The sequence below is a fragment of the Carassius carassius genome, chromosome 37 (genome assembly GCF_963082965.1).
Source record: "Carassius carassius chromosome 37, fCarCar2.1, whole genome shotgun sequence".
NCBI classification, from domain to species: Eukaryota; Metazoa; Chordata; class Actinopteri; order Cypriniformes; family Cyprinidae; genus Carassius; species Carassius carassius.
This window is the reverse complement of record NC_081791.1, coordinates 20,517,483-20,530,549: the sequence shown is the minus strand read 5'-3', so window position 1 is coordinate 20,530,549 and position 13,067 is coordinate 20,517,483. Positions and strand designations below refer to the sequence as shown.

The 13,067-nt window shown below is 37.0% G+C and overlaps 1 protein-coding gene across 1 annotated transcript; it reads left to right on the top strand.

Annotated features, from left to right (window-relative positions):
- The first annotated feature begins 1,045 nt into the window (after positions 1-1,045).
- On the top strand, positions 1,046-12,780 carry osbpl2a (oxysterol binding protein-like 2a). Its single transcript, XM_059528116.1, has 14 exons — positions 1,046-1,178; positions 4,086-4,183; positions 4,263-4,374; positions 4,469-4,544; positions 4,707-4,841; positions 5,548-5,645; positions 5,753-5,935; positions 6,213-6,320; positions 6,494-6,583; positions 6,926-7,052; positions 10,711-10,830; positions 10,928-11,051; positions 11,171-11,261; positions 11,828-12,780. The coding sequence occupies exons 2-14, from the start codon at positions 4,147-4,149 to the stop codon at positions 11,928-11,930; spliced, it is 1,404 nt and encodes a 467-aa protein (XP_059384099.1). The 5' UTR covers positions 1,046-1,178; positions 4,086-4,146; the 3' UTR covers positions 11,931-12,780.
- The last annotated feature ends 287 nt before the right edge of the window (positions 12,781-13,067 follow it).

The window sequence follows — 13,067 nt, the reverse complement described above, 5'->3', positions numbered from 1 at the left end:
CGACACAAGAATATTAAGTAATATTATATTACTTAGTATTATAATCTGTTTATTATAACCTGTTTTATTACATTATGAATTCCCCGCTGGAATACAAATTATATCAAACATTATAGTGTTTTTTTTTTCAGTATCCCTCACAAACCAGAAGCAGACTCACAAAACCCGGATTGCTTTAAATATAAGTTCAAACTAAACACTAAAGTTTTTTACTCTGCTGCTTAATGTTTAAATAAATTATTGCTTATTAAAAAATAGTATTGCGCAGATTTACCAACTATTTTATTTATTATTTGCTACTTATATTTGTTATATAATTTGATGTATTTTTGGACCTATTAAAAATATTTATTTATGTTTTTGTTACATTCGTTCATTATTTCCCCAAACGGCACGTTTTTCACTTGTTTTTACACTTTCACTTATATCTTGCACAGTTTTCCTCCAGTTTCTTGCTGCACAAAATAAACTTTTTAAACATTTACGTAAAGTCATGTTTAAATGAAATGCCTTATTTATCATTTTCTAACCTTATTTTAATTAAGATACTGCACATTGTATGACTTGAACTGCATAAAAACCCCATGTGATTAAAATTGAAAGCAAAATGCTTTCTCTTAAACCAAGAAACCATAATTTATTTTCATGCTCTTGTTAAAGGCCCCACAAACTCCTTGTCCTGTTTCACAGCACAAATAAGAATTCATAAAATATGCAATGATGTTGTAAAACATCTGTCTATTTGTGAATTCATTTAATATTTTCTATAGCTGACTGATTTTTTTTTATCACACCCTAAAATCAAGGTTTTGTCTTGATATTGTCATAAACAATCAAGGAGCGCCACTGCCATAGCCTATGGCGAAATTTATTGTAAGGATTATAGATAACCCACATTCATGCCTTTTTAGTACCGACCCCTTTATGTAACCTCAATATAACCCGAAAGGTTAATATCGTGCGTTCGCTATGAGGTCTTCTTTCACAATAGGCTACTGCTTCTGTCAATCAAACATTGCCCCGCCCAACTTTGTTTGTTCTGCTTCCTTAACCCTCCAATCCAGTTTTTTCTCCCGTCCTGGCGAAATGTATCCGCCCTGCTGTCAGTCTTCCCAAACTGGTCGCTTGTTTTCTGTCCCAGCGAAGAAAGGAACGATCCAGCTATACATTATTGAAAGGTAACGCGACACACTCACAGTATACAGCCTTCTAGGCAAGATCGACGTTATACGTCGTGTTATTTTGTGCCTTCTTGAATGTTTTGACGATATCAAACGGGTTGATGAGTAATATGCGGGTTTATTATTGGTCAATGCTCGCTACTAGCAGCTGACGCGGGTCAAAACAGCTCAAGCCAAACACTCAGTGCCTTCCGCCCGCAGTAGATCTGGTTTGGAGATGCCGAGCGAGGCAGGTTATTCATAGTATCAGATATGTTTGTGTATCTAACGGGACATAACTCGAAGACGTTGCACGGGCTATGATTTGGCAGTGTACCTAGTCAGGATGGGTGGATGTAGATTGTGTGTTGTGTTTATATGGTGCTGCATGAGATCATGTACTAAGCAGTGCATTCTGTCTTTTAAATGATGTACTGAATCAGCTGATTGTTTTGGCTGACACTCATTACACCTGTGCTTATGATGAAAGATGCTACTATGATCCATCTGTTAGTTGACAGTAGTACTAATTCTGGGAAAGCATTTTGACTAGATTTGAGGGGGGGGGGGTCTTATGTATTAAATAAAAAAAAGATGACAGTAGATACATGTACATTTTTTCCCCAAATAAATGCTGTTCTCAACTTTCTGCTCATTCAAATATCCTGAAAAATATATCAGTGTTTCCACAAACATTATTTAGCATATATCAGCATATTAGAAAAGATCATGTGACACTGAAGACTGGAGTGATGGCTGCTGAAAATAAAATTTTGCCATCACAGGAATAAATATCATTTTAAAATATAGTAAAAGAGAAACAATTATTTTAGATTGTACATACATTTTTAAATTTTATATTACTGTTTTGACTGTATTTTGATCTAATAAATGCAGCCTTAATTAGCTTAAGAGACTTCAAACTATACTCCCATAACTCACAAAGCTGCTTTATTGTACTGCTGCTACTAATAAGTTATATGTTTAAAGTAGTGTTTTTCATCAGTTATGACTGTGAACCGGCAACTAACTGCTGTTAGTTAATAAACTAACTTTGTGCATCCAGGTCAGTTTAAATTCCAAAACTATTGTCTGGTACAGTATTTTCTTCCGGCACAAGGTACCAGGAACTGTACCACTTTTTCTGAGAACCAGACACTTATGTGGTTATCTTAGTCACCATTGATCTGTAGCACTGTCATTCTCCAGTCAGTTGTACGACTAGTTTTCTCTGTTTATTGTTGTTATGACAGCTCATCACAGCCGAAAGACGTGCATCCAACCGTTCCCTTCAGCTGAAAGACTATAGGTTGTATTGTTTACTTGATTATTTGGAAATATTTAAAATATTTCCAAATAATCTAAAAAGGTTTTTTTTTTTACTTATATGATTAAATTATACTGTCACAGTCTGTTTTGGTAATGTATATAGTGTCGTGATTTTTTTGTATATTATGCAATGTTTGTGTTTATGTAAATGGTATTAGATGATATTATATAGAAATATTGTATTATTCACCAACATTTGTTTCATAACAAAGCAGAAACATAAATAATACACTTAAAAGCTGTTTTTCAAAAACCAAAATTTTAAAATGATTTTTTTTTTTACAAATGGTCTGTCTTATTCGTATTCATACAGTTTGGCTGCCTTGCACCCTATCCTTCACATTAAGAGTCCAAGGTTTTCTTTGTTCCAGCCCAAAGCGTGTGGTCAGTCCCAGCCACCTCTAGTCTACATTCATTTCAGTTGTGCTTCCTTAGATTTGTGTGGTTGCAAAACGACCAGGGCTACGTGCTACTGAGCCAGCCAAGACTTCCTCTCTTGGCAGTTTACCACATGGGTGTTTGAATATGTGATAGCTGTCAGCTTGTTAAGTGGCTGCTTTGCCTTTCTGAGTTCCAAATAATTTGCATGGTGCCCACCTATGGCTAATAGTTTTTTAAGCTGCTTTGCATTTGTGCCCGTCTCCGTTATATGGTCAATATTTTTTTTAACTGCTTTGCATTTTTGTTCATCCACGCCTGTATAATTGACAGTCTGAACAAGAGTTTTTCCTTTCAGCTCCCTTTCGGTTTCTGTTTGTGTGTGGATCAAAGACATGATGCTTGTTTGTTTCCATTGTATTAATTTATTCAAGAATATATTACAATGCAATTCATACATTGAATACACCTTTGTAATAAGTATTTTTTTATATTATTAAATAAAATGTATATATATATATATATATATATATATATAAGGTCATTTTAAATTAAGATAATAGGCCTTGTAGTAATTGGAGACTGCTTACCGACCCCAAACTTTTGAAGAGAAGTGTATAAGATATATATTTGATTAAATGATTTGAATGTTCTTTTATTGAAAATGGCATTCAAAACCATATAATGCCAAATTGAATACAAAAAGCACGTTCATAAAAATTCTAAGAACTCTTAAGAAATGTGCTTTCATTTGAGTTTTTATTTTCTTTATTATTTTTTTTCCTCTTATATGTGCTACCAGGACATTTGCATCATAATTCCTGAATGGTATCCTTTCTTTAATTAAGCCAACATTGTGATTCGGTACAGTCAGTTGCAATAATGACAATCAGATGCTGACACGCTCTCTCTCTCTCTGCTATGAGCTGCCATTGACCATTAAAGAATTAGCTTGGTTGGACATTCTCATCAGATGGTTTTGCCAAGCACAGCTGTTTAAAGACTGCAGTGAAATGATTGGATTTGTTCTGTGTGTTCAGTAAGGGAAAGGATATAGAGAGTAGGCCAGCATTAGTGTCCAGTATGTTCCAGGTATACGGCATTGAAGTAGTCTACATTACGTTAATGATTCATTTTTATTAGTCGGACTAATGACGTCCAGTTTTATGTCTTTTTAATTATCAAACCTACAATATTGTTCTCTGGGTTGATCTACAGAACAAATTCAAGCTGTGAAACAATGCCTTCTGATTGACAACAGCAGCAGTAACTGTCCATCATGAACAGCGAGGAAGAGTTTTATGATGCTGAGACAGGTATGTGATGAAGTTTAGTACGGTACTTCACATTTTTATCACCTGTCACCTATAGCTATATCTCTCTCTTCTGTCTCAGGTTTAGAATCAGACGACTCGTGTGAAGTCAGCTTTAAAGATGCCTGTATCTATGAGAGCAAGCAGACGGTGAATGGCAAGGTGCCATCTGAAAATGGAGTATGGGAGAGGCGGTAATGAAATAATATTCAGTGGCAGGAATCAAAATGTGGAGATGTTTATCCGTTGGACAGTGTCATGAATTTATGTATGTGTCTGTGTGTTCAGGACTACTCTGCCAGCGCCCATGTTCTCCAGAAATGATTTTAGTGTATGGGGCTTTCTGAAGAAATGCATTGGAATGGTGAGCACAGGCCACTTTGACCAAACAACAGCTCAGTCAGAAGTTCTCCATTCAAACACAGCATGATATATGAAATTGTAAAAGAGAGACATTTTATCTAGATTGTGGTGTCATCATCCACATGCCAAGCTATTTCTGTCTGGGAATACTTTATCATTGCAGGAGCTGTCCAAGATAACAATGCCTATTGTTTTCAACGAACCGCTGAGCTTCTTGCAGAGGATTACAGAGTACATGGAACATACATACCTCATCCATAAAGCTTGTACACTTTCTGATTCAATAGAGCGTATGCAGGTTAGTGCATCAAGGCTCGAGAAGCCTTAATTTAAAAATTGCTCAAAGTTGCTTACACTTCAAAAAATGTGGATGTTCCTCAGTATTTTGTCTTGTTTTCCAATACAAATGCCTAAAAAATTTGGTTACATTTATGCTCTGTTTTCTGAAAACAAAATAAAGCAAGTTAATGCTTAAAAAAAGAGTGGGATATGAAAATTTGTTTTTGTTAACCATTAACTTTGTTCTCAGAAAACAAGCCATCTTATCTTGCATTGCATCGTTTTAACAATCTTTAGACTTTTGCACTGGAAAACAAGACATAAACACTGTCTATGAAGGAGCATCGCTTTTTTTCCAGTGTGATCAGAAGGTACAATTAAAAAGTTATTTTCCAGTTAAGCAGTTATTTTTTTATTTTTTTGTAAAATGAATTAAAATGTTACGGATATTTAATGGTAGTTGTATTTTCAAACTTTAAAGTGTTTCTCATTGTGTGCTTTCTAGATATTTTGATATATTTGGAACATATATATTGAACATTGATATTGTTCTCTTATAATTTATTCCTTAAATTTTCTTTATTGGTTTAAAAAAGATCTTGAAAAAGTGCCTTCATAAAACCTGCAGAAACCTTGCCACCTTTATATTTTGTTCTCATACAGTATGTGTGCATGCATGGAATACTCCACAAATTCTTTTTACGCAATTGCATCTCGTTTGTCAGCTTGTTGCCACATTCGCCATTTCTGCTGTTGCGTCACAATGGGACAGAACTGGGAAACCTTTTAACCCTTTATTAGGAGAGACTTTTGAACTTACAAGGTAAATCTGAAGAACATTTGGACATAAACACTATACATCATCTACTGCAAAGCTGAATATGTAAATCCAAATTAGCCTGCACCAGTAATTTGAATATCTGTGCTCAGGGATGAAGAGGGTTACCGCATGATCTCAGAACAGGTGAGCCACCATCCACCAATCAGCGCCTTCTACTCTGAGTCCCTCAATCAGGACTTCTCGTTTCACGGCTCCATCTACCCTAAACTGAAATTCTGGGGGAAGAGTGTGGAGGCAGAGCCTAAAGGCACTATGACACTTGAGCTCTCCAAGTGAGTTTTATTTATGTGACATCACGAAGTATAATATGAACACCTTTTTATTGGAGCTGGAGAGTCATTGAGATCCTCAAGTACAATTGGACCCTTGAGCAAGACAGTTACCTTTCTCTGCCCTTAGTGTACTGTAACTTGCTTTTAAAAGCATCATCTGCTAGATAAGAAACATGCTGGAATGTCAATTTATTATTTAGCATGTTTCATATGTGTATGGAAGAGATTTTTGGGGGTTTGTTCTGGCTGAGCTATTTTTTAACTCTCTCTATCTCAGACACAGAGAAGCTTACACATGGACAAACCCTATGTGCTGTGTGCATAACGTTATTCTGGGTAAACTGTGGATTGAGCAGTATGGGACAGTGGAGATTGTCAACCACAGGTACTTCATCCTTTTACTTTCTTACACTAAATATTCTGCTTGCATTTTCAACCTTTTTCAGCATTTAAATATTGTTGTCGTAAAGGCTGCATTGTGATCTTTCCATGTCACAGATGAATTAATGTTCACTTATTCCCTTATTTTTGACTGAGAAGTCTCTCTGTTTGTTTTAGCACTGGGGACAAGTGTGTGCTGAATTTTAAGCCATGCGGCATGTTTGGCAAAGAGCTGCATAGGGTAGAGGGACATATCCAGGACAAGGGGTGAGCAGTCATTCGTATCAAATGTCAGTGGGTATATCTGGCACCCAGCCTGTAGAGTTCACCCTGGTGAGCAGTCATTCGTATCAAATGTCAGTGGGTATATCTGGCACCCAGCCTGTAGAGTTCACCCTGGTGAGCAGTCATTCGTATCAAATGTCAGTGGGTATATCTGGCACCCAGCCTGTAGAGTTCACCCTGCACATCCACTTTGTGTCTGAAGCACTAAAGGCATCAGCAATGTATTTTACAGCTGGATTGCAGATGTACTTTGGCATTTTTATGTACTTTTTTTCTGGATTTGATGCTTGTGTTTGTGACTCATTTTGTCTGGGTCTATTTCAGTAAAAAGAAACATCGGGTTATCTATGGGAAGTGGACTGAGTGCGTGTATAGCATTGAGCCAAAAGTCTACGAAGCCAACAAGAAAGCAGAGAAGAAAAGTGGAGGAGATTCCAAGAAACACAAGCAGGTAAAAAGCGTTAAGTCATTTATCTCTTACTGCAGAGTCGTGATCTATTTTCTGTTCTGTTGTCACATGGAATTCCAAAAGTGTTCTCACGCATTCTTAAATAGAGGCTTCACCACTTACCACAATAGAGACTGTTTGCTAACTCTTAAGCCCTGTTCACACCGCTAGCAACACACAGTGAAAAAGAGGACATAATCCCATTCATTTTCAATGGAGAGCTGGCAACACGAGCGACAGTGATCATTGGCGAAGGAATGTGGGCATATCAAGTGATGCGATTCAAGCGACAAAAGTTCAAAATTCTTCAACTTTATGCGAATAGACAGTGAATTTCGCTAGCGACAATCATTGGGAGTGAAGTCAGTGGAGAGCACGTGGTTCTTCTGCTGTAGGGAAATGTGTTACGGGGTAACTAGGCAACCAGTAGTGGGAATGCCCAGTAGTGACCTCAGTTGCCAGCCACAAGTGACAAGCAGTGAAAAAGTTGCTGGCGGTGTGAACAGGGTTGTAGAAGAGAGCACTATACTTTTTTTTGTAACTATGCAAACGAACTCCATGTTCAGTTTTTTTTTTTTTTTTTTTTGTGAAATATTTTTAAAATATACAGGTGCAAAAGTTCATTTATTTCAGTAATTCAACTCAAATTGTGAAACTTGTGTATTAAACAAATTCAGTGCACACAGACTGAAGTAGTTTAAGTCTTTGGTTTTTTGATTTGTGATGATTTTGGCTCACATTTTATTAGAATAAATTATAATACTTCATAAGGCCAATAAAAATAACATTTTAGTGAATTGTTGGCCTTGTGGAAAGTATGTTCATTTACTGTACATGTACTCAATATTTGGTGGGGCTCCTTTTACTTGAATTACTGCCTCAATTCGGCGTAGCATGGAGGTGATCATTTTCTGGCACTGCTGAGGAGGGATGGAAGCCCAGGTTTCTTTGACAGTGGCCTTCAGCTCATCTGCATTTTTTGGTCTCTTGTTTCTCATTTTCCTCTTGACCAATACCCCATAGATTCTCTCTAGGGTTCAGGTCTGGTGAGTTTACTGGCCAGTCAAGCACACCAACACCATGGTCATTTAACCAACTTTTGGTGCTTTTGGCAGTGTGGGCAGGTGCCAAATCCTGCTGGAAAATGAAATCAGCATCTTCAAAAAGCTGGTCAGCATAAGGAAGCATGAAGTAATCCAAAATGTATTGGTAAACGGGTGCAGTGACTTTGGTTTTCAAAAAACACAATGGACCAACACCAGCAGATGACATTGCACCCCAAATCATCACAGACTGTGGAAACTTAACACTGGACTTCAAGCAACTTGGGCTAAGAGCTCCACTCTTCCTCCATACTCTAGTACCTTGGTTTCCAAATGAAATACAAAACTTGCTATCATCTGAAAAGAGGACTTTGAAGCAAAAGTAAGGTTCTTCTTCTCCTTAGCCCAGGTAAGACGCCTCTGACGTTGTCTGTGTTTCAGCAAATTCCTTGACACGTCTGTCTGTGGTGGCTCTTGATGCCTTGACCCCAGCCTCAGTCCATTCCTTGTGAAGTTCACTCAAATTCTTGAATCGATTTTGCTTGACAATCCTCATAAGGCGGCGGTTCTCTCGGTTGGTTGTGCATCTTTTTCTTCCACTCTCTTTCCTTCCACTCAATTTTCTGTTACCATACTTGGATACAGCACTCTGTGAACAGCCAGCTTCTTTGGCAATGAATGTTTGTGGCTTACCCTCCATGTGAAGGGTGTCAATGATTGTCTTCTGGACAACTGTCAGATCAGCAGTCTTCACCATGATTGTGTAGCCTAGTGAACCAAACTGAGAGACCATTTTGAAGGCTCAGGAAACCCTTGCAGGTGTTTTGAGTTGATTAGCTGATTGGCTAGTCACCATATTCTAATTTGTTGCGATAGTGAATTAGCCTTTCGCCGAGCCCCGCCCCCCTTAGTTACTGTTGCTACTTCCGACAAACAAATGGTCAAACACGACCAGCGTGACAGATTGCCATGACGGGAAGAGGTATACCTGTGCGTGTCAGTGACCTTTTTTGGAGTAATACCTCCGCGATATCCTCCAGATCGAGGCAAAAGGGGTTACAGTATGCCGTGGAGGGAAAAAATGCGAAATCTGAGAAACACCATGACCTGTACCTCAAATGCAACCAGCACAGCCTTGTGTACCAGTCATGCTCTTGCACTGCCGGGAAAGTTCTCTTTCATATGTTATGGTCTATTATTGTCTATTGCGAGTAGCTATTTTTATTATTATCTTGGTGAATAAAGGTTTTAAAAATGATAACTAAATACTAATTGAGTCTTAAATGCATAATGTAGACATATAGGATAGGCTAGCCTATATAGGCTAATGTTGGCATTATTCTTTTATTAGATTTCAGTTGCTATGGCGAAGCAAAAAAGGCAGAGTCTTTATCTTAATTAATTTCGTTATTGCCAAATACCCATCTTAATTTAGAATTTATCTTAATTAAAAATTTTAAGAAAGACTCGTTTTTATTGGTGCGTTGGCCTATTTATAGGCTAAATGAGTCTATACCTAGGGCTATTTAGAGCTCTGAGATGTTACGATGTCACAGAGGACTTATTTTATTTCCTTTGTTCAAACTTCCAAGTGGCCTATTACGTTAGTCATGTATAAATTATGTATAAATGACTAATTCTTGACAAAAGGCAAAAGAGCTGTGTGCATGCGTGCATTTGAATAATGTCGGGCTGTAAACGGGTTCGGGCTTTTAAAAAGCTGTCAATCAAAATGTACTTGTCTGGCTCGGGCCGAAATCTGTCGGGCTCGGGTCCTGTGAACAGAATTACAGCTCTATTCTAGTGTCCGATTTACAAACGCCGTGGGCGCACCGCTTCACCATCTTGCTTGGAGTCAAAGTTTGTCGGAACTGTCTCACATAGTAACGGTTGCTATGATGTGTGATTGGACAATGGCCGTTTTGGGGGAGGGGCCGGCGAAAGGCTAATTGGTGGGTTTTTGTTAAATGTGACCCAAAATCATCACAATTAAAATAACCAAAGACTGAAATTACTTCAGTCTGTGTGCACTGAATTTATTTAATACACAAGTTTCACAATTTGAGTTGAATTACTGAAATAAATGAACTTTTCCATGAAATTCTAATTTATTAAAATGCACCAGTATTATTTAAATTGTTTTGGGACTTTTAGGTTTTTTTTTTTTTATGATTTTGAATTTGAAAGTTATTTTTGTGGAAACCATGATATGTTGTTTTCAGGATTCTTTGATGAATGGAAAGTTAAAATGAACAGTGACATTATAAATGTCGGTACTGTCACTTTTGATTAATTTACTGCACAAAAAAAAAAAATTACTGTCCCCAAACTGAACAATAGTGTAATTGAAGTGTGTTTGCTGGAAATAATTTTTTGTTTCCCTTCTTTCTATTAACATGCAGTTTCAGTAAAAAAAAAAAGAGGTAAAAAGTGGGTTTTTATCAGTGTAGCTAGTAGCTACAGTAACTGAGCTATCATCAAAGTAGAGTTTGTAGTTCAATTAGTTTTTTCTAGTACATTTGCTTCCTGATCTGGCTTTGTCTGTAACATTTAATGGTTTTTATATGTATGTAAGGTATTATGGGTTATTAATGGAAGTGCTGTTTGCTTGTGATCAGGAGCAGAGTACAGGGGGTGATGATGCAGATGAAATGCCAGATGTTCAGGAGACAGTCACTATGATCCCAGGCAGTATGCTGCTATGGAGAGTAGCCCCTCGACCGCCAAACTCGACACAGGTTATCCCAAGCCCCCAATGACTCAATCATCTACCTTGGATGATTGCATGTTATCCTTAATCTCTTTACTGTTCTTTTTATACTGGATTCTGTTTAGATGTATAATTTTACCAACTTTGCCATGACGCTCAATGAACTGGAGCCTGGCATGATTGGAGTCATTGCACCGACAGACTGTCGTTTGCGGCCTGACATCAGAGCTATGGAGAATGGGGATATCGGTATCTCTCTCATATATCTATTTTGGCTCATTTTGTTACCATCTGTCCAGTAAGCTGTCTTCTGTATGTTCCTGTACTTATTTTACCCCTAAATGTAAAAATATATTCTTAAATCCTAGATACCGCAAGTCGAGAGAAGGAGAGATTGGAAGAGAAGCAGAGAGCTGCCAGAAGAGAGCGTGCTAAAGACGAGGAAGAATGGTCTACAAGGCGAGTATTTGAATTAAGAGCACAACCATTCACTTTTTTTACTGGCCTTTGTTCCTCATTTTGCATATTCTCTTTCATATTTTAGATCGGTTTTGTTTTGACAAACAAAAATGAAAGCTTCTCGTGAAATCAAATGAAGACAGACAGAGTCCTGAATATTTCAAACATAGTTCATTTGTGCTGGTTTAAGTTCTCTTTGGGAATTAAGTCAACCCTGAATTTTATTATAGAGTTTTAGTGTTATCTAAAGCGAACTTGTGTAGGTGTTTAAATTTTAAATTATACTAGTTCAACTTTATTTGCTATGAAAATAGCCAAGGAAGCTGGCACTAGCATTAAAACACTATCTGGTCAACCAGAGGCATTAAACATTTTAAATAATGCCAGCCAGTTCTGAGACTGCAAATTGCAATATTAACATTCTAAAACAGAAGCAGATACCATCATTTAAAACCCTTTTAGTATGTCCATCTTGCAAGGTTAATATATTAGTAAAAAAATATATTCTGTGAAGATTTTGAATAGGCTTTTTATTTTTATAACCTTCTTGGCTTCCCGTCTTTCAGATGGTTCCAGCAGGACAAGAATCCGTACACTGGAGCTGGAGACTGGATATACAAGGGTGGTTACTTTGAAAGGAGATATCCTCACCTTCCAGACATCTACTGATTTGGTTTGGAAGACTGAAAGAGTCTTGAGATTCATCCTTTGCTCTCCATCACTCAATCCATATCATCTCCTCTCCTTAAGCCCTTTTCATATTTTGCATTGCAATGTGAGATTCATATGAACAGTTTTTGAACAAATCCTCTCCTTGAGTTCTTATCTTTACTAGAATCTGGAAATTCAGTGTGAATGGATTTATTTATTTTAAAAGGTAGGGAATGCCTTAATTATTCACTGTTTTTGAGTTAAACATTCTGTGCAAACCTCAGTGTGTTTAGAAATCGCTAGTTTATGTACAGTATGTGCTAATTTAGCTTTCCATGCGTCTTGCTAGTTACACTCAGGTGTTTATTTTATGGGTACAAGTGGTTAGTGATGGCATCGCTGCAGTGCCATCTGTGAAGATTTTTTGTGTCCATTTTTGAAATGTGAGGCTGCTCAGAACCTATTAGGAGAGCATAATTTTGTGTTTTTGTTCAAACTAATGCTATTTTATCATCTCTATTATATGCTTTTTCCTTATCTCAAAAATATGACCTCTGTTTTTGGTATGCATTATGTGCAGGAACTTCACATTTAAAGATTCTGCCTGATTTTGAGTACCTGGAATGAAAACGTATCCCACTTTTCTTTTTTATTTCTTTATTTTTTTCTCAGAAATTATGGTTATAGCTCACTGATTAGTCTCTTGGGCCATTTCTCAGCATCTCCATAGTACAGGGGAGTTTACTAAACCTAATGTTCTCATTCCTCACACAATTTAGATATATTTTAGATCCGTTTTGTTTTTGTTTGACCAACAAAAATGAAAGCTGCTCATGAAAAATGTTTACTGGTAAAAAAAAAGAAGAAAGGGGTATTTTTTATTGTTAAAAAACTTATAACACAAAACCTATTACATCCCAGCATTGATGTTTTGAGTGTGTTAATGGTTGCCAAAGCGACTTTTCTCTTGTAGAAACTAAAGCCATATAACTCATCAGGACTGCATTGTTGAGAGATATAGTACATCCTGGTGAATGAAGTGGAGATGGGTGCTAATATTTTATTTTATTTTTTTCTTCAGCACTTAATGGCTCACAAATGTCAAGGTGCTTCACCTTAGACCACAAACACACACACATACACACATACACATAC